General features: G+C 46.5%; 1 protein-coding gene and 1 non-coding gene across 7 annotated transcripts in view; one reads left to right on the top strand and one right to left on the bottom strand.

Moving 5' to 3' along the window:
• Positions 1 to 21,891, bottom strand: part of PALM2AKAP2 (PALM2 and AKAP2 fusion) — a 356,481-nt gene that overhangs the window by 13,155 nt on the left and 321,435 nt on the right. For 3 of the 6 annotated variants that reach the window (XM_056848159.1, XM_056848162.1, XM_056848163.1), the window contains 2 exons: positions 19,478 to 21,869; positions 10,241 to 10,355 (listed from right to left, as the gene is read on the bottom strand). In XM_056848159.1, coding sequence (XP_056704137.1) covers positions 10,312 to 10,355; positions 19,478 to 21,869 — 2,436 coding nt within the window. In that variant the 3' untranslated portion in view covers positions 10,241 to 10,311. Of the gene's footprint in view, positions 1 to 3,417; positions 3,597 to 10,240; positions 10,356 to 19,477; positions 21,870 to 21,891 lie in introns of those variants that run through there. The other 3 variants (XM_056848165.1, XM_056848164.1, XM_056848160.1) reach the window with 2 other exon arrangements.
• TRNAG-GCC (transfer RNA glycine (anticodon GCC)) lies at positions 11,007 to 11,081 on the top strand. Its single transcript has one exon. It is a non-coding gene; the product is annotated as a tRNA-Gly (tRNA).

Here is a 21,891-nt window from a genome sequence, read left to right as displayed (position 1 = left end):
TCACCAAATTGGACTTAGTCGAGGCTTATTACAGAGTCAGAATCCGGGAGGGGGATGAATCTCTGACTGCCTTTTCTAGTTGCTTTGGAACGTTCGAATTTATGGTGATGCCTTTTGGATTAAAAGGGGCCCCGGGGGTCTTTATGCAACTCATTAATGAGATCCTGCATCATCTACTGTTCAAAGGAGTGGTGGTCTATTTAGATGATATTCTTATTTACTCTAAAACCATGGATGAGCACGTTGTCTTGGTTCGAGAGGTGTTGCAACGCCTCAGAGACAATCAGCTGTATGCTAAGGTGTCTAAGTGCGAGTTCCATAGGAAGCAATTAACTTTCCTAGGATATATTATCTCACACCAGGGACTGACTATGGATCCTGAAAAGGTACAAGCAGTGCTCGATTGGGAACCACCCTCTACTCGTAAACAGGTCCAAAGATTCCTCGGGTTCGCGAATTTTTACAGGGTGTTCCTCCCACATTTTGCTCAGACTGCGCTACCCATCACAAACCTCCTTAAGACTAAGGGAAAGGGAAATACAGACACCTTACCCAACGCCCAGATGGAGTGGACCCCCCAGTGTCAAGCCGTCTTAAGCAGCTTTTTACATCCGAACCTGTTTTGCAGCACCCGGACTGCAATCAACCATTCGTAGTGCATGTAGACGCTTCCGACGTAGCGATGGGGAGTGCACTCCTGCAGCGGGGGGAGGATGGGCACCTACATCCGTGGGCCAATTTTTCCAAAAAATTCACTCAATCCAAACTCAACTGGGCTGTTTGGGAAAAGGAAGCCGCTGCGGTGAAGCATGCCCTGACAGTGTGGAGGCAGTTTTTAGAAGGTTCCAAGGTGCCCTTTGAAGCGTGGTCTGATCACAAAAAACCTAGAGGCCCTAATGGGGGCTCGCAAGTTGTCCGTGAAACACGTACGCTGGGCGGACTTCTTTGCCCAGTTTCGGTTCGTCCTAAAATATGTACCAGGGAAGCAAAACCTTCTGGCTGATGCTTTGTCCAGACTTCCCCAATATCCCACCAAGGTTGATCGGCCCACAGAGTCACTCTTCACCCCTGCCCAACGAGGTCTGTTGCCCACTTTGGCCGTACAAACCCGTTCTCAGACCCGATCTCCACCGCCGCCTCTTTCGGTGGGGGGGGGGAGCCTCATGCCCGGCTGAGCCAGCAGCTCCACCCGCCTCACTTCCTCCTCACCCTGAGCAACCAACAGCCACGGTCCCCGAGGTTCAGGGACCCGAGTGTCCTGTTCAGTCACTCCCTGCACCTATGTTGGCTCCATTCCTGGTCACGCTGCCCGCCGACGCAACCCCAGAGGGGGTGGAAGGACTAATTCCTTTAAGGAAACCCTTCTTCGCAGTTATCAAGCAGAACTGTCCTCGCAGACCCTTCCGGCTACTCTCATTAAACGTGGGGACTTTTGGTACAAAGATTCTAAATTGTATGTTCCAGAGATGTTGCGGGGGGGGGGGGGGGTTGGGATTGGTTCATGGCGCCAAGACCGCCGTACATTTCGGGTTTCTCAAGACTTTGCATTTGCTACGAAGACAATTTTGGTGGGCAGGCATGAGGTTGGATGTGGAGTCCTTCATCTGCAGCTGCCCCATTTGTGCAGCAGCCAAATGCTCTCAGGGCAAGCCGCCTGGACTTTTACAACCATTAGAGACTCCTTCAAAACCATGGGAAATAACTGCAATGGACTTTATGACGGACCTACCCCCTAGTGGGGGAAAGACAGTACTTTGGGTGATAACTGATCTGTTTTCAAAACAGGTGCATCTTGTACCCTGCGCAGGTATCCCTTCCGCCCTGAAATTGGCCTCTTTGTGTCACATGTCTTCCGTCTCCATTCCTTTCCACGCAAGATAGTGACGGACAGGGGGCCAACTTTCGTGGCTAAATTTTGGAAGGCTTTTCTTAAATTGGTCGGATTAGAACAAGGACTGTCTAGTGCCTTCCATCCCCAAACGGACGGTCAGACTGAACGAGTAAATGCGGTGTTGGAATGCTATTTACGCTGTCAGGTTAATTACCATCAAGATGATTGGGTAGACCTATTGCCGTTCGCTGAATATGCTTATAATAATGCGGTTCACCAATCCACAGGGTTCAGCCCCTTCCAGGTTGTCCATGGTAAAGAGTTTGGCCCCGCTGGTCATATCGAGGTTTCTGAGGAGGAGGGGGGAGCTGATGTGGCCGGATGGGTACGTTCAATTCAAACAACCTGGCCATGGCTGGTTAAGAATCTGGAACGAGCCAAACAAAAGTACAAGGCTCAGGCTGACAAACATCGCTCCCCCGGTAAGGAATACAAAGTGGGGGATCTTGTCTATCTGTCCACCAAGAACCTACGGTCCACCCGCCCATGTGATAAACTCAATGCCAAGAATGTGGGTCCGTTCCCCATTTCCCAGATTATTAATCCAGTGGTTGTGGAGATCTCCTTTCCCAAGTCCCTAAGAAGGATTCATCCAGTGTTCCATGTCAGTCTGTTAAAACCGTATGTTCCTTCTCAGAAATGGCATCCTGAACCACAACCCGAAGTGCCTGAAATGGTGGGGTGGGGGGAGGAGCATTTTGAAGTGGCTAAAATACTGGATTCTCAAATTCGCTATGGTACCCTTCAGTACCTGATCCGCTGGAAACATTTTGGTCCCACCCAGGATGAATGGGTGCGTGCCCGTGATGTTTCCGCCCGCCATTTAGTACAAGAATTCCATGCCGCCTACCCTCACAAACCCACGGTGGGGGGGTGAGGGGGGTCTTTAGGGGGGCAGAATGTCAGGAGCAAGCCATGAGGATGGTATGCGGTAGTGTGATTGAGCTGCCTCCAGGTGCTGTTGTGCTATTCTGTCCAAGGCCAGTCTGTGCCCCGTGTTTAGCCTTCATAGATTCCCATACTGTGGGAAATGCCAAGTACTCCTTCCTGCCTCTGGGAGGGGGGTTGCCTGGGTTACCAGTTATCTCCTTTTGCTCTTCCATATATGCCTGTGCCTTACCTTTGCCCCTGACTAGTGTACTAATGTAAGCTCTAGCCCTGCGGCAAACCCATAAACAGATTCCAGCAGATGGCAAGTCCACAAAAGCAGTTTTATTGGTTATAATCGACAGGTTTCAGAAGCCATATTTCAGAAGGACACTAGTAAGGGGCAAAGGTAATGCACAGGCATATATGGAAGAGCAAAAGGAGATAACTGGTAACCCAGGCAACCCCCCTCCCAGAGGCAGGAAGGAGTACTTGGCATTTCCCACAGTATGGGAATCTATGAAGACTAAACACGGGGCACAGACTGGCCTTGGACAGAATAGCACAACAGCACCTGGAGGCAGCTCAATCACACTACCGCATGCCATCCTCATGGTTTGCTCCTGACAGCAAGAATGAAACGGGGTAAGTTTACTTACACTGCTCTCATCTATCTTCTCCCGCCTCTTGGTTTTGTGAGTTTCATAATCTTCCAGGAGAGTCTGCATCAGGTTCTTGGGCTTCTGGGAGCCTCCAGCTTCGTCTGATGCCAAGTCAGGATGTGACGACGGACCTTCTGAGGTTGGGGATGGAGGTGGCTTGATCTTCTCTATTTTGCCTGTAAAGACCCAAGTATAATCACAGATTCACAAGTGGTCTCCGAACAAACATTCAAACTTGTAAAAAGAAAAGAGAAATTGTTATTCAACACAAATCAGCGTCTTCCCATTGGGAACACTGGTCCTGAAGTCTCTTCATTGGGTGTTTCACGAATTGGTGTTTAACTCTAAAGTCCTTCATGACCTGGAGCCTGCATACTTGAAGGCCTGTCTCTCCTGCTATGAACCTGGTGTGGCAATTAGTTGTGAAAATACGAACAATTTGTATCATTTATATGTAATATACGATGTCTAATATTGATCTATAACATCGGAAGTATACCATAACCAGGTAGAAAATACTACATTGCTTGTTTCTTGTGTCAGTTGTGGTACACATAGGTTACAGTTCTGAAGAATGTCACTTATGTGCCTTAACTAGTCCCTTTTGTATACCCCACAGGTTCTTAATACAAACCTGAGAATTCCAGCACATGTATATTGAAATCATTCTAGTTGTCATGGCTGTAGAGCTAAGCTTCAAAAATAAAAAAGTATTTTGACATGGCCATTTTTAATTCTGAACAACTTGCTCATCTCTGTTTGTGCAAGCAATATTCATTTATTTAGACCAAAGAACTACTGTTATCTGTAGCTAAGTTTGTAATGAAAACATGGGCGAGATAACATCCTGTGTATCATTTACTCAGATTTTAACCCTTAAACTATTAGATATATTAGGATAAATGATGTACACAGAGGTTGTACTTAGATAATTATCTCAATAACAGTGCCTTTTTTGCTTCTGTGGATGGCCCAGGCTCTCGCAAGATCTCGGAAGCTGAGCAGGATCAGCCCTGTTTAATACTTGGATGAGAGACCACCAAGGAATACCAGTGTCGCTATGCAGAAGAAGACAATGGCAAACCATTTCTGTTGGTCTCTTGCCTTGGAAACCCTACTGGGTTGCCGTAAGTCAGCTGTGACTTGACAACACTTTACGCACACAACTGCAGAAACCAGCAGGCTATAGCTTATCCATGATCTACTTATTTCCTATCCATCTCTATTTGTAAGTGATTGTTGGACTAGACCAGGGGGTGTCCAAGTTTTTCCCAAAAGTGGAGCACATGCTTTATGAGGGTCTACATCATCCCCAATCTTAGTCACTCAATAACTACAATGTGGCAACATTGTCACTGAATGACAGAGCTGAGTGGGTTTGCTCTTGGCATATGAGTATTGGACGTGACTCAAATGTGAATTAAGTGCACTGGAAACTTTATTCATACCTATTTTCCTTTTGTCAGTAATTCTTCATATAATGCACCAGTTTCATGATGTAATTGTAATGGGATTAAGCTTGATAAATCCAATTATTATTATTTTGTTAAAAATCTCAGGCGGCCACAGTTGATCCATGGGCCACATGTTGGACACCTGTACACTAGGTAGATCCAACAAGGCACTTATGATATTAGACTGTGCGCCAAATAACATTAATTAAGTGGTGTTTTCATTTTTAAGGAATTCTGACTATATGTGTCAGGAAGGATGGTCACCTCTGTCAACCTGACAGTTGAAACATCAGCATTTGGCCTATCATGAATTTAAAGTGATAGCCTGTTTCCTGATGTGTCATCCAAGTGTTAAAGAATAACTAAGTGACCAAATTAGACCAAAGTTTCTAAGTCTTCCTACAAAGCTCCCTTTCATAAGATAACTTGTCTTAATGATGCAAGTTAGCTTTTCTGGAGATACAGAGAACATTCTGAGTTCCAGCTGTCCAAAAGGAAAGAGAAGTGACCACTTCCAGTGGAAAGTCAGTCGTCCACTACCTAGGCTGAGTTCTGGACTATCTAGTCCAGCATTTTTACCCCTTTACCACAAAAAGGGTGACTGCACCGAAATAACTGAGAACAGGGCCATGTTTTCCCAGTCACTGCATTCACCTTGTGATCACAGGCAAAATGCTCATTGTCCTCTACCCAGAGACATTCTAACAGGAAATGTTTTGTAGCCTCATCAAACTACTACTCTTTGCTGAAAGCTGTGACAGTTAAAATGGCTTAAGTTAAAGTGACTTAAGCATATAACATAGACAAATGTATGATGATTAATCTTTAATTTCTTGGAGGTTATATCCTTCCCCCCACAGAGATGCACACTCGCCAGATTTTTTAAAGAGAGGGAAGCAGGTAGAACAGCAACATAACTATCCTTTCCTTCACTAGGTAAAAACTGGATATCAGGTTAGCAACACCGAATAAGGACTTGCAGGAGTTTCACAAAATAGTATAATGTAATTGGAACATGTTTTGTCTGATAATAATGAAAGACCCTCTTGGGCACATCTGAAGAGAGGGAAGAAGCATTTAGTTGTCTCCTTTAGTTATGAAATAGGCCGTGGCTTAGGTTAAAGGTGCCCTGATACTACAGGGCATGGAACCAGCTGCTTCGTGCAGTTCCAAATTTCTGCTTGGTTGTTTGTATAAAAGGCTGTGAGGCCTGTAATGTATATGGCTCCTGTCCTCCAGAGTAAACAGACACAAGTTCAAACAAGAAGAGTGAATATTAATTATTAGGAGAAATGCCAGTTCTGTTGGCAAACCTCCCATGGTTTTGTTGGGAAGAGTATTCAGTTCTTAGGATGGAGCAAATTCAGTTGTCATCCACGAGAGCTAGTATGGCATAGTGGTTAAGGGCAGCTGACCCTAATCTAGAGAACTGAGTTGGATTCACCACTCCTCCACATGAGTGGCGGACTCTCATCTGGAGAACAGGGATTTGATTCCAGGGATTTGATTCCCCACTCCTCCACATGAAGCCAGCTGGGTGACCTTGGGCTAGTCACAGCTCTCTTAGAGCTCTCTCAGCCTCACCTACCTCACAAGGTGTCTGTTGTGGGGAGGGGAAGGAAGGTGATTGTAAGCCAGTTGGAGACTCCTTAAAGGTAGAGAAAAGTGGGGTATAAAAAGCAACTCTTTTTCTTTCTGATCACAGTCATAAAGGTGTATCAGTAATGCCTTACTCTGGAGAACGGTGAGAGCAATCCTCAGCAAGGAATCCTACTGAAGTCTATTTGATGGGGTAAAACTTGCCAAATCTTTTAATTCTGTGAGCCGGAATCTCCAGAAGAGATGAGAGGTGACGCTTAATTAGCCCCTTTGATGACCAAAATATTGTTTTCCCCTGAGATGGAAGAACTTCAACTTGCCAAATTCAAACTTTACCTTCAGTTAGAGGTTATCTGGCAAGGGTGGCAGAGTTTGTTTATTAAACCTAGTAAAAACTTATACTCGTTACCAATTCCTTTAGATTTTTTAAACTGGTTTATGCTATGTTCTTTATGGTTCCAATAAATAATCAATTTTATGATCTGTGTGGGCCAAATATATAGAATTCTGGAAACTTTGCACTTTTGTGGCTCAATTCATCTCACCTGTCAGGCTACTGGGGAGATAAACAACCTCCACCCTTATAAAGTCTTATGCCCAAGGGAAGGGGTACGACAAGCAGGTCACCAGAACACATGAACACATTTCCAGGGAACCCCCACAGTGGGATCCCTACAGATCAAATAAAATCTTTATTTCAATACAAGAACAGCTCTGAATAAAAATTAAAAAAGTTAAAATAATAAAATATGGTGATGATTCTGGGAAAGATAATTTGTAGAGGGGGAGGAAGAATCATCTATGGGGTGACGTTTTCAGTCAGCCGTGTACGAATCCCTCAAAGACTGAATACAAAATTTGGCTACTTGGGGGGTTATCTCCTGAGAGGAATCTGCTAAGAGAAGGGAAACTTTAGATTTTTTTCAGATCTCCAGGAAAAATTGACAAAACGGGGAGAATATACTGCAATCTTATATCGTTGTAGAAAGGGCAGTGCAGCAGGACATGTTTTACAGTTTCCACTTTCTCTGTTTTGCATGGACATAATCGTTGGTAGAAAGGAATACGATGAGGGATCCCTACAGGACATCACAAAGCTTGGTTTCACCCCTCCCCGTCAGAGAACACACAAGGAAACAGGAGACTTGTGTGCAACTCCCATTTGCCCATCCACCTCCCCCCCATCTCTGCCATGCTTGGTAAGCACACAAGCTCTAAGCTCACTGTCTTTACCAAGCAGGGGTGACAGACTGAAAATATGGGAGGGAGTAAAACTAGGTTTTGTGATACGCTACGGGGACCCCTGTCTCTTTGGAACAGACTTAGTCTATTATTTGAATTTTCAAAACGACTGCATTCCTTTGCTTTGGTTTTATTGCTTATTATTTTTCTTCTGTTTTCCATTAGTTTTGTTGACCTTAAAAAGAATTTTAAACTTTTAAATCTTAAAAAAAGAAGAAAAAACCCACCAGTGTAGCAGACACATGCTACCAATTATCCTCAGGTACTCCACCCCTCCTTTGTTTTAAGAATCCATCACCCCTATTGTTAAGTTCTCCCAACAACTTTTCCTCCTTCACTGGATTTGTTTGTGTTCATATTCAAACCTTGCACTCCTCATTTAATTAAATTTATACCTGCCTTTCTCACTCAGACTCAAGTTAACACCTTGACATGTATTTTGTGATTATCCACCAGTCCTAAGATGGTCAACTTATGTATTTTATTTTAAATAGCAAGACTGTATTCTGATATTTCTTTTCCCCACCCTCATATGTAAAATGAGGAAATTTATCCCTTCAAGGTTCTTAAAGATCACAGTGGTTTGAGAATGCTGCCCCCATCCATGATTCTTCTCCGTCTGGTTCATTCTCCTACACCTGATCTTAGCCAAAAGGCTGAGAAGGGAGATAACCACTCAAGTAGCCAAATTTTGCCTCAGGACTAGTGGGATTCGTAAACGGCTGATTGAAAACCTTTCCCCATAGAAGATCTTTCCTCCTCCTCTTCAAACCATCTCTCCCAGAATCATCAACTTTTATTATTTTATTTTATTATTTTAACCTAACTTTGATTTTATTCAGAGCTGATATTGTATTGAAATAAAATTTGATTGATTGATATTACTCTCCTTTTCTTCAGAGTGTACAACCCTTGTGAATAGTTAGCTGTAGTTCTCCAGACATCCAACCTGTAGACTGATTGTCACTTCTCCAACTTTTTAACTTTTACCCAAACTTCCCTACCATCATTCTTCTTCCTATGCATCATCGCTATCGCTAATAATAAACTGGGTGACCCCTGTGTGAATGATGAAAGAAGGGAAACCAGGCCGGCTATAGATAAGGCAGAGTCTGTGTCTACTTAGGAAATTGCCTGGGTATGCAGAATAATGACTTCATAAATTAACCAACAGAAAAACTCACCCCCCAAGGGTCTGATGAAGACTAAATATGTTCCAGAAGGGTCAGATATTGAGGGCAGCTGAAGATCAGTTACAGGAACAAACAGGATTGGGGGGGGGGGGGGTCACACAGAGGAATAAGCTTACCAAGTCACCGGAAGCTTAGGAAACCCCGGAGGGGACCACTGGGTTGGGATAGGATTTCCAGAGTGTCTGCCCCTTCCCCTGTGGTTCCTCTCTCTAATAGTAAATGGGTGGCTGCTGTTACCAACACACCGTTTATGATAATGAATCCAGCAAAACCAGGCCACCCATAGATAAGGAAAGGGTTTCTACACACATAGGAGACTTCTAAGGGTATACAAAAAATGTGACTTTGGAAATTTTAAAAAAGTTAAAACACAACCCCTCCACCCTGTCCCTTCTCGCTGTGGTGTATTTACTGTATACATTACAATGGAACAGTCTGTTCCCCCCCTCTGATATGTGTATGTGTTTATTTAGTCTCACAGGGTGGAGTCCCCGCTGTTCTGTTTGTTAGTTAGAATTGTAGACTGCATGAGCTCCCTTGTACTGAAATGGGTTGCTCCCACCTCTGGATCTTCTTGTTGTTTTGAACTCACCCTAAACCTAAGACCAGGGACCTGAGTGAGTACCCTATTTCTGACTTGCAAGCAAAAGGAAACATTAACCCCCCCCCCACACACACACTTGCCTGATGCCCCCTGCAATGTTTAGTTGTATCATCCCGTGACAGTTTGACTTAAGTCCCAGAGTTCCCCCCAACCCATCTGCAAACTCCCTGACACTTAACATACGCCAGGGGACACATTTGTCTCATCATTTATTCATCAAGATGACCTCAACAGCAGCTTATTCCTCAACCATGACATGGGCGACTTTGTGCTAGTCACCACCCAGCCTCATAGGGTTGTTGTGAAGACTGCAACAAAAGTATTATATGAAATAATGAATGAAATTACAACCACATTAAACTTGACAGTATATTTGACAGGTGATGCTAATTTAACATTCGTGTTAAGCACAATCAACAGGGCCCCGTATGGTGCCCTTGGGGGTGAGCAGAGGTGGCGCAAGAATGTTGATGCACAATCCCCACGCTTAGTAGAAACATTTCAGTGAGTCATAACCATTTGAGGGTATGAGGAGCCAGTTGCATAGTTCAGTTTTTAAGCTCTACATTAACTAAAAGAAAATGTTAACACTTGCAGTTTTGTTTGAAGGAACATTACATCACAAAGGAATTCACCTATATATATGGACACATGTACAAGGGGAAACTGAAACCTGCTTTGTGTCTTTGTGAAGCAAGAGTTTATTCATGAAACTAATAGGGGGTCATAAAAGGAGGATTAGGGAAAGCTACAGCTGCCAACAGACCTCAGTTGTATCCTGTTAGGAATTTCCTCGTGTTCACAGCTGAGACATCTGGCATAACTGGATGGCTTTGCTTCTTACTGGAAGTTATGCAAAAGCCTGTGAGATACTGAATTCTTTATCTACTCAGTTATGCAATTGTATTTTCCCCTGTGAAATTAATTGCCAAGATCAGAGGAAAGAAGCAAGGATATATATTAGTGTGGAAGCTGCAATCCTATGCAGCTGCTCCAGACAAAGCCCATTGAAATCAAAGCCTGAAAACAAACTGGCATTATATATACACACACCTTTAAATGAATTTCCTGTTCCCCCCCTTTGAACTTTTATCCTCAGTTTTCTCCTTCAGTGTTCTTCAGCTGTAAAATGGGACCAATGTCTTCTACACAGGGCAAATGCAACGTAGTGCATTATAATATACTTATTAGACTTGCTTCACTGCATGCAAGAGGTTTGGTTCCTGCAGTCAGTTTGTTGCACACTCGACTCTGGATGGAGCTGGCATCACCTCTGTCTACCAAACTACGCTGTTACACTCTCAGGCTCTGCCCATGGTGCCATTCTCTCATGCACAGGAGCTTCTTGGTTTTCAAACAAGAAATGGTGGAGAGTATGTTACAGAATCTAAGACAATCAATTTCAAACAACAAAGAGCAGAAAACCAGGAGTCAGTAACTGCACAGCACGCTGCAGAAGAAGACACTGAAACAACTGCTGAGTTTTTGAACTGAGGAGGGGCCTTGGCTCAGTGGTAGAGCATCTGTTTGCCATGCAGAAGGTCCCAGGTTCAATCCCTGGCATCTCCAGTTAAAGGGACTAGGCAAGGAGATGACGTGAAAGACCTCTGCCTCAGACCCTGGAGAGCCACTGCCGGTGTGAGTAAACAATACTGACTCTGATGGACCAAGGGTCTGATTCAGTATAAGGTAGCCTCATGTGTGCATGAGAACTGCAGCTCTTCATCTGAGCAATATCTGAATACAAAAAAATGAGCAAATCTGAATGGTTGCAGCCGTATGTGGATACAGCACCACTTTAATCCCCACTCGTGCCATAGAAGCTTGCTGGGTGACCTTGGCCTGTCACACTCTCTCAGCCTAACCTACCTCACAGGGTTGTTGTGAGGTTAAAAATGGAAGAGAGGAGAAGAAGCCTTGGTTACTCACCGTGAAGGCTCTTTCTCTCCCGAGGCCAAGGGCATCTTCAATTGTGGGTGTTTTCCCACTTTTTCCAGGAGGCAGGACCAAATCAAAGTTCCTGTCTCCTTGGTGGGAAGACCGCCCAGAAAGTCCCAGTGACAGTCTTGCCTAGCTGCTCAGAGAAGTGCAAAAAACATCAACTGGGAACGACACAATAAGGTAAGGTTAGGAAACAGGAACATTAAACGGTTATGCGTTGAACCTAACTAACCCTAATGGGTGAGGAGGTAACTTAGAGTACTAACAGTTAACATAATTGTGCTAATGCCAGAGGGGTAGCGTATACGCTGAGAAACGTATCCTGGTCTTTCTGATTTTATGCATTTAGCCCGGGTGGGCCAGATGCCCTTGGCCTCGGGAGAGAAAGAGCCTTCACGGTGAGTAACCAAGGCTTCTTCTCCTCCGAGGCAAGGGCATCTTCAATTGTGGGACCTCCAAGAGCTCCCCATTTGGGTGGGTTAATCTTTTTCATCTACTACATGCTGAAGGACCCTACGCCCAGAAGCCACCTGTGCTGAAGACCAGGTATCGATCTTGTAGTGCTTGACGAAGGTATTGACCAAGGACCAGGTGGCTGCCCGACAAATCTCGTCGACCGGGGCTTGTTTACTGAATGCTGCCGAGGTGGCCACGCTGCGCAGAGTGGGCTGTGATACCCTCTGGGACCGGAACTTTAGAAGCCTCATAGGCTTCCACTATACATCTGCGTAAGGTGTAACTAATGGCGGCTGCAGACATTCGAAGGCCTTTATTAGGTTTAGAAATGTTAATGAACATAGAGTCCGTCTTTCTAAACTCAGCTGTTCTGGCGATAAAAGATTTTTATAGCTCGACGAAGGTCTAAGGAATGCCAATTCTTTTCTGTTTGGCAAGCTGGCTTCGGGCAGGAGGAGGTCAAGGATATCTCTTGGGATCAATGGAAGGTGGTGTTGACCTTTGGCAAGAAGGTGGGGGTCCAAACGCGGGACCAGCTTTTCTTTGTGAAATACACACAATCTTTTGTTGATTGAAAGAGGTCGGAGCTCTGAGACGCAGCGGGCTGAGGTGAAGGCGGTCAAGAATAGAACCTTCATACGAAGGAGCCTCAGGGATGTTGTTTTTAGTGATTCAAAGGGCTCTGAGGTCAAGGCTTTTAATACTACATTAAGCTTCCAAGTTGGGAAGCGATGAATTGTAGGTGGCCTAATTTGAGAAACCCCTTTTAGAAATGCTGTGACATCTCTGTGTTGAGAAGTAGGGACACCTTGGGTGGAAGCAGACAGCTTTAACCGCACTCCCTCTTGTAGGAATTCTAAGATCTTGTCGATTTGTCAGGCCTTGCTTCTACAACGGTTTCCCAGCACGGCCTGACACTGTTTAGTCTTCCTCCCAGATGCCTAGTCAAGGCAGTTTCTCTAGTTGTGCTTTCCTGCCAGCTTTGAAGTTCCTGTGAAGTTCCTGTGAACTTGCTCCCCTTTGATGTGTTCCCCCTCATGTCTTAATATACCCTGCTCGGTGCCTCTGTTCTTTGTAAGTGCCAACTTATCTGCAGCAACTATATGCCTATGACTGTTCCAATGAATCAACTCTCTTTTGGACTCTGGTCTGTGGATGTTGTTTTGAAATCGTTTTGGGTTTAGTGCTCACATTTTGGCACTTACCCACACCTTTTCTTTTACCTGCTTTTGTTCCTGGCTGGAGCCCTAAGGGGATCGCCGGGGCCTCGGGTTGGAGCGAAGGCTGAGCTCCCCGAGTGCAGTGCTCGTGGCTGGAGCCCTGGAGGGTTTGCCAGCACACACGCCTCCGCAGGTTGGGAAGACAGACGAGCGTGCTGGAGACCCTGACCTGTTGTGGGATGTTGTGGAAGAAGTGTTTCGGACTGATGCGGAGGTCACCTGATTACTGGGCTTTGTACATGTCCAGTGGAATCGCCTAGCAGAGGCGAGCCCCTGGAAAACTCAGGCCGCTGACCATCGTGCTCGAGACGATCTTCAGCAACTGGATTTTTTTTGTTTTGGGATCGTTTTGGGTTTAGTGCTCACACGATTCCTGGATTAAGCGGGTCGACCTTTTTTCTTCTGGCCCATCTGACAAATGCCTTCCAAGATGCTGTATAGATGCGTCTGGTGGAAGGCTTCTGAGCCTCCAGGATGGTATTGACGACGTTCTCTGAATAGCCGCAGTCTAAAAGTCTCCTCTGTTCAAGACCCATGCGGTCAAACAGTACCACTGGGGCTCTGGGTGCACCAGGGGACCTTGTTGGAGCATGTCCCGAGTTGTCGGGATTCTCCATGGTTCTTGAGTTGACAGTCTGCGCAGTGTTGTGAACCATGGTCTGCGTGGCCAGTACGGGGCTATGACCAGGACCTTGGCCTCCTGCTGGATCTTGCGAAGCACTCTGGGGAGAATGGGTAGCGGTGGGAAGGCATACAGGAACTCTTGAGGCCAAGGGTGAAGGAGGGCATCCACTCCCTCTGCTCGCGGATGGAAGTATCTGCTGAAGAAGAGTGGGGTCTTGTGATTGGTGGCCGACGCAAATAGGACTATCGCTGGGAGGCCGAATTTGTGTGTGATGGACTGGAAGGTTTGGTGACTTAATGACCATTCGCCCTCCTGTACGGTTTGGCGGCTTAGCCAGTCGGCTTGGGTGTTCAGGATTCCCCTGATGTGTTCCGCCTTTAGAGATTTTATGGTGACCTGGGCCCATCGGAATATCCGGGATGCCTCTTGATGGAGGGCTGATGGCCTGGTTCCTCCCTGCTTGTTGATATAAGCCTTGGTCGTCGTGTTGTCTGACTGGATCAACACATGTTGATGTCTGATGTCTTCTGAGAACGCCAGTAGAGCTAGTCTCACCGCTCGTAGCTCCAGAAGGTTGATATGAAGCTCCTTCTCTTGTAATGACCAGCGGCCCTGGGCTACTTTCGCGTTGAGGGTGGCTCCCCACCCTTCGAGACTTGCGTCCATGAATATTTGAAGTGGGTCGCTGTGGATATATTGCTGGCTCTTCCCCAGGTTGCGTGGGCTGGTCCACCAATGGAGGCTGTGCTTCACCTTGGGAGACACAGGAAGTAGTCTGTCCCTTTTGTGAGTTATGTCTTTCTGGAAGGGACGGATGAGCCACTGTAGAGGTCTTGAGTGGAATCTCGACCATGGCACTATCGCTATACAAGATACCATGTGACCCATGAGCTTGGCCAGAGACATCAGACGGGATTTCTTGTTCCGAATTATGGTGGCTGTTAGATAGATTCTTTTGATTATTCTTTCTCTGGGCAAGGACAGAGAGTTCTCTAATGAGTTGATTCGGACCCCCAGGTGAGTTACGATCTGGGATGGTTCCAGAGAACTCTTTTGGAAGTTTAACAGGTATCAGTGTTCCTGTATGCTGCTCAAGATCAATTGATCAAGGAGCTTCTAAGGGATAAAAGGAAAGGAAAGGTATCCGTGTTCCTGTAGTGACTGTATGACCCTGGTGGTGTGAGAAAGTGATTGCTCCCGTGATGTCGCACAGATCAGGATATCGTCCAGGTACGTGGATAGATTTCTGTCTGAGGGCCGCTATGATGGTGACCAACACCTTCGAGAAGACCCTGGGAGCTGAAGATAGTCCAAAAGGGAGGGCTCTGATTTGGAAGTGTTCCTGAGCGTAAGCAAAGCGGAGGAACCGTCTGTGAATGTGGTGTATAGGAATGTGTAGGTAGGCCTCCTTGAGGTCCACCGCCGTCATGAAAGTTCCAGGGAGGAGGAACTCTACAACGGACCGAAGAGTTTCCATACGGAAATGTTTTTTCTGCATTCTTCGGTTTACATATTTCAGATCCAGAATTGCCCTCCAGTCCCCATTCCTTTTGGGGACTGTGAAAAAGATTGAATACACTCCCTGAAACCTTTCGTGTGGCGGGACCAGTTCTATAGCAGCCATCTGTTGTAGATGTGAAATGGCCTGAATGGTTCGTGTATGTTTCAATCTCTTGGATGGTAAGGGGAAGGCCTGAATCTGTCTGGTGGTGATGATGTCAACTCTAGGAGGTATCCCTTGGAGATTATTTGAACTACCCAGTTGTCTGGGTTGGACCGCTGCCAAACGTTTGCAAAGGCCTGCAGTCTCCCCCCCAGTTGTAGTGACTTGAAGTCACTGGGCATTTGGCTTGGAGAATTTGTCTGGTTTATCCGACCTGGGCTGCTGCCCCTGCCGGTTGAATCTGCTGCCCTTGCGAAAGGGCCTCTGGCTCTGGTTGTTGTTATTGTTCCAGGTTCCCTTCTGGGATTCTGTCCTGTACCTAAATGGGGTCCTGGGGGAACGAAAGGACTGGTATCCTGTGGTGTATCCAGAAGAACGACTATCCTTTCTAAGCTGTCTAGGCATGACATGCTTTTTGTCCCTGGTTTCAATCAGTATTTTATCTAGTTTATCCCAAAACAGTCGTCCCTCCTGAATGGGATAGGCCATCAGAGTTGTTTTGGCTTTGAAATCTGCCGGCCAGGCTCTTAACCATAAGGCTCTTCTCGCAGAAGTGACCGAAGCCATGGATTTTGCGGTGAAGGTGATAGAATCCAAGGAGGCATCTGCCATTAACATATTGACTTTAAGTATCCTGTCCAGGCCAGCAGAGACTCGGCGATTCTCCTCTGGCATGAGCTTTATAAGCTTAAGCCAAAGGTACGATGCTCTAGCGAAAATGGAAACGGTGGCGCTAGCCTGTTTTGCCATGGCGGCTGCCTCATGAGCTTTCCTAGTTAGGGACTCTGTCTTCCTATCTAGCTGGTCCCTTATCGAACCTACTCCATCCTCTGGAACCAAACCTGGGTTTTGGAGGTCAATTACAGGTGCCTCTGCCACTGGAACTTTAAGAAGGTTCATGGCTTGTGGTGCTAAAGAATACATCTTCCTAACGTTGCTGGGGATCTGCTTGCCAGAGGCAGGGTTATCCCACTCATCTTTGACTGCCCGTAGGAAGAACTCAGGAAAAGGCACGCAATTGGTTTGGGTTTGCTTTCTAGGAAAGCATTCTCCAACCCCGTTTACGCTTTGGGGTTGTTTCCTCGGATGTTTCCTGTTCTTCATTAAGATCTAGTGCTAGCAGGGCTTTAGCTAGGAGGCCCTGGAAGTCACCCCCTGAGAAGAGTCTAGGTTGCTGCTCCTCTGAAGGAATAATTTCTTAATCAAGTCGAATTCGCCTTCCTCTCGTTCCTCTGACTCAGATTCCTCGTCAGAGGAGAGGGGTTCAGTTTGCACCACAGTGGTATGTTGAGTGGCCTTTTTGGCCGCCTTAGTTGGCCTTTGGCTAGTAGAGGGTTGGGGTATGGGCTCCTCTTGAACTGTACTAAAGGAGAGAGCTGAAGAGGAATTTGGTGATGACTCAGGTCCCATCCAGGGGAAGGGGGGGAGTCTCAACTGGAACGCCTGGAAGGCTTGCCACTGTCTCTGTAGAGCCAAGTTAACCTCCTCGGAAGTATAGACCCGCCCTCCACTCATATCATTCACGGGGGGTGGGTGGTTGCCACCTCCCGCCGGGAACATTCCTACCAGGTTCGCTGCTTCTCCCGTGTTCGAAGGCTGCGCATTGATTGCAGGCTGAAGCGAGGTTGGCCTTTCCAGAGGCGCCGAGTAGACGGATCGGAGGGACCCGGCTCTCGGAAAGTGGGCAAATTTGGTACGTCTCTTCCACTTGTGCGGCAGCGGCGTGGCTTTCAGTGCGGTTTTTCGCACCTTTTTTCTTGAGACCGCAGGAGCTATTTCCTCCTCCCCCGCGCCCTGCGCCATCTCACCCTTGTCCTTCCCCGCTGTCCCGCCAGCGCGGTCATCGGGTGGATTGACTATCTGGCTGGATTGGACCAGGCCGCCCGACTGATAATTCTCCAGAGATAGGAGGTCATCCTCTCTCCCTACAACTGCGTCGGCCATCTTGGCTTCTGCAAGCCGATGCCGACTGAGGGGGGGGACGGGAGGGACGGGCGGACAGGGAAGGAGCAACAGACGAGGCTATCAAAAGACAAGACTAAGACTCACGAATGGATACAACAATGACGAAAAAACAAAGACGTGGGTAAGGTACTGTACAGTAAACTAGCTTGAACTAAGTCGGAGCTGCGCGAAGTCGCTGCTCTCCAGTCAAAGGCAGGATGGAAACTGGGACTTTCTGGGCGGCCTTCCCGCCAAGGAGACAGGAACTTTGATTTGGTCCTGCCTCCTGGAAAGAGCGGGAAAACACCCACAATTGAAGATGCCCTTGCATCGGAGGAGAACAATGTAAGCTGCTTTGGGTCCCCACTGGGGAGAAAGGTGGGGTACAAATGAATTAAACAGATAAATAAATAAAATCTGGCATGTCCAGTTAAAGGGTAGCGAAGTGTGGGTGGGAAAGACTCATACATGTAATTTCAAAGTTCCCTTCACACAGTTAAACTAACTAGAATACATAAGCCACAATTTCTAGAAGGGCTTAGAAATTCTCTCAGTTGAATCTGGATTTTGCAGATGATAATGGCTGAGAACAAAAACACCAATTAGGAGTGCAGTGAAGCGTGGATAAAAATCAATGTTTTTTTAAAAAATAAAAAACCCACAATTTAATTTTTTTTTACATACGATTTAAAAAAAATAAAGTGGTTTTTGAGGAAATATTAATCTAAAAATAGTTTAAATAGTTTTTTATTTAAGATATATTAAATAGTTTTCTATTTAAGATGCATCATAGTCCAAAGTCATGAAATTTTCAGATTTTTCTGCAGACCTAGGGGTCCCCTAAGTCTGCAGAAACATCTGTTGGGGGTTAGTGTGCCCCCATCTGTGGATTTCAGTATCCGTAGGCAGGGGGCACGCTTCAGATATAAAGATGACAATTACACAAATTCAGAGAGGCAAGATTTATAAATGAGTATTAGATATAGTGACAAAATAGAAGCTCAATGTTCAAAAACAGTATACCTGTACTACACAGTGGGGACACTTGCTAAGAGACGTATGTTGTCTTCATGATCTGCTTCTCAGCTTCCTGCTTTTGGAAATGTCACTCAATTCACTGCCCTGTAAAGGGTGAGGGCAAGGGGGTGGGGTTTTCCAGTGGCCCACAGAAAAGAGCTGGTGAGTGTGACATGCCCAGGCAAGCACACACACAGTACAGGGGGGCAGCAAAGGAGGCTGCTGTATAGGCTCCCATCACACTGTTCTCCACCTCTTTGACCCAGCTAGGGAGGACAGGCCTCCTGCTTCGTTGGAAGATCTCCCATCCCCCCACCAGCTCTGCTCACTGCCATCCAGCTGGGCAAACTTTAGGGTGAATGTTAGCACACCGCCCCTATGTGACGATGTCAATTCCAGTGTGACCCAGAAGTGACGTCTCTGCATTGCCAGTGATATCGTGACATCACCAGCAAACCCCCTCCCCCGTAAGGCTTTCACCGGTTGCCAGCTCAGGATTTTGGACTAGGCCAGTGATAGTAATTCAGCTCACAGAGAGCCACATTTGCAATTACCTGAAGAATAATGTTTCCTTCCGTCCCTGAGATAAGGCCTGCGCCTCAGGGAGGTTTGTTCCTTCAGCAGTAGCTGTTTCAAGGTGGGAATCACTTGTCAGCCACGAGCCCCACTGTTCAAGAGCCTTGCCCACTTTCCTGAAGCATGGAACAGGTTTCAAAGTGGGGGACAGTGTTCAGAAAAGCCACTGATGGAATGCAAAGAGCCACACGTGGTTCCAGAGCCAGACACTCACGGAGTGCGCATCGCTGGACTCACTTTGATCCCAAAAGTTGCTCTCATTTTGTTACAGATTACCAGATGCTGGAGACATACAACAGGAGATCATAATGTGACTTGCAAGCTTCCCTGAAGTATGAGGTGATATAATTTTAAATTAGATGGACCTTTGGTCTGACCTAGCAAGGCAGTTCTTACGTTCTTTGAGAGGGACTTTGAATAAGGGTATTTGTCATCAACAACAACCCCCCCCCCCCACCGGCTGTCTGATAACTACACATTCCCCAACTTTGCACAAACTTAAGCAAAAGGTCAGAACTCTTACCTGGTGCAGTTTTGTAAGACACAATTCTGGTGGCTGATGCAGGTGTTCCCTTCGCAAAGGGACTCTGCGTCGCTGGCATCCCTTGCCTCTGTCTTTTGAGTTCCTCTTCTCTTTGCTGTGCTGCTCGGATCTCTTCTTCGATCATCGACAAAGTCCTCTGCTTTTTTGACCTCAGTTTGAAAGGCCCTACGGTCACCTCAGCCTCTTGCTGAGCCAGGATGGAAGCCGTGCTCCGTAGCTCGGCTGCCTCTGAATACTTGCTGAAATAGCTGACTTCTGGCTTGGTTTCCTCAACAGTGACGGGCTGGGGAGCCTGAGCAGCAAGCGACGGTGGTGGAACTTGCCTTTCCCTGAGTACTGAGTCTTGAGCTGCTGAAGCCTTTGGTGCTGTATCCCTTTTTTCTTGCATGGGAGAGGACACCTGAGGCGGCTGAAAAGTTGGATTGTGCGGCTTCACAGAACATGATGTGTTGTCTGCTGCTTCCCACCCCTCAACCTGGTGGTTTCTTTGCTCTGTGGTGTCCTTGGCTTGCTTGGAGCCTATTTTGTCAGCCTGCTCGGCTATGGCTTGCTGAATGGCATTTTGAACCAGCAGACCGGCCTGGTATTCCAACTGCTCATCAATGAGCATGGAGTCGAGTGACGGGGAAGAAGGAGAATAAAAACCATGGTCACTCAGTGACTTGGAGACGCCCTCCCCTTGACACTCAGAAGGTGTGTTAGCTTGAGGAGTCTGGGGCAAGGAGAAATCTGTGAGGGAGTTTTCTTGAAGGGCATTCATTGTCTCATTGGAGGCACCGCTGTCGCTTATGTTGTCCATGCTGAAGTCATTGGAAAGCGTTTCCAAAACGGTTGTATCCTGAGATCTCACCGACAACTCATCCAGACCAGAGTCCAGCTCCTCTGGTGGGAAAGACACATTGGCAGACCTGGAGAACTGGTCTAGTAGGCTGTGATCTTCATCCTTCACCACTGTGAATACTGCCTTCGCACTCATGGATTCGGTATCATCCGTCCATACTTTAGCTGCCTGGCTAGGCTTTGTGGAAGGGGATGTTCTCATTAGGTCAGCAGAGCTATTCTGAATTCCTATGCTGCTATCATCTATGATGCAAGAGACTCTCTCCGCTTTTACAATAGTTACATCATTATTGCCAGCCTGTACTGTTTGACCGCACAGAGACATCGGCTTTGTAACAGGATGCGTTCGCCGGTCTATTTGGGACGGGCCTATTGGTTTGTAGAAAGGTTGGATAGTGAACATTTTGGGGGTCCCTGATCTCTTGGGCGCAGCTGTGCTGTTAGGCTGACCTGAATTTTCCATTAACTGAAACTGTTTCCGTGCAGCTGAGAAATCTATTTGCTCTGTGACAATATCATTCTTTTTTATGCTGCTTGCATCTGGTGGAACAGAGGAATATGAAACATGCTTCGTAGCCATTGACAGTGGCGGCTGTGGCTGCTGCTTTTCTTTGCGCTCTTTATACTTCTTGTGAGATTCCAGATGTTCATCATCTAGCTGTTCCTCAAGTGTTTTCTCCTGGGGTGGGTTCCACCACTTGGCTGCTATGCCAGGGTTTTTCTTGACAGCTTGGCTTTTGATGAGCTCCCGCCTCTCTTTTTCCAGCTCCATCATTTCCTCAGAGGGCCTCACTTTGCGCACTCTGTGCTTCTCTTTCGCGTCCTCCTCCTCAAACAGTTTGGATGGCTTTTTCTCTTCATGAAATGCTCTAAGCTCAAATTTAGCTTCTTTCTTAATGGTCATTAACGTTGTTTCTCCATCCTTGGAAGACCTTGAACTTGTGGAAGAGCTTGGACTCACTGGCCCTTTCAGATTGTCACAGTGTTCCTCTTGCAATCCGTCTAGAGAATGGCCATTTGGTTTTAGCTTCTCAGATGCTACGTTTATCCCACTGTGTTCAGTAACTGGAAGTGTCTGCCCACCAACTACTAGGGCGTCCCTTTCACTGGGTGATGTGGAATCCTTAGTAATGTGAACAGATGGACCACAGCCATCAATGACAATGGATGTACTTGGCTCAGGAGAGGAAGAAGTCATCCCATTAAAGGGATTATCAGCAGCAGAATCACAGCAGTTTGCTTCTAGCACCTCATCTAGATATCTGATCTCTTTAGCAACCTCACTGTCCAAGGATTCATGTCTGTCTTTAAGTCCATTATGACTGGCAGCAGGGGAGAGTAAGTGAGTTTGATTGTCTACTGCATGCGTTGAACTCCCCACTGCGATGGTTTTATGTTCTGAGGCAAGGGCTTCAATTTCCATTTTCCCTTCTTTTGTCACACACAAGCTGCCAGGCTCCAGGAAATTGGCACAATATCGGTCTCTCTCTTTTCTCAACCTGATGTCATTCTCAGAGATTTTAGATGATTTCTAAAAAAGAGAACAGAGGTAT

The sequence above is a fragment of the Euleptes europaea genome, chromosome 4, assembly GCF_029931775.1.
Source record: "Euleptes europaea isolate rEulEur1 chromosome 4, rEulEur1.hap1, whole genome shotgun sequence".
In the NCBI taxonomy this organism is placed as follows: Eukaryota; Metazoa; Chordata; class Lepidosauria; order Squamata; family Sphaerodactylidae; genus Euleptes; species Euleptes europaea.
This window is presented reverse-complemented; position numbering and strand designations above follow the sequence as displayed.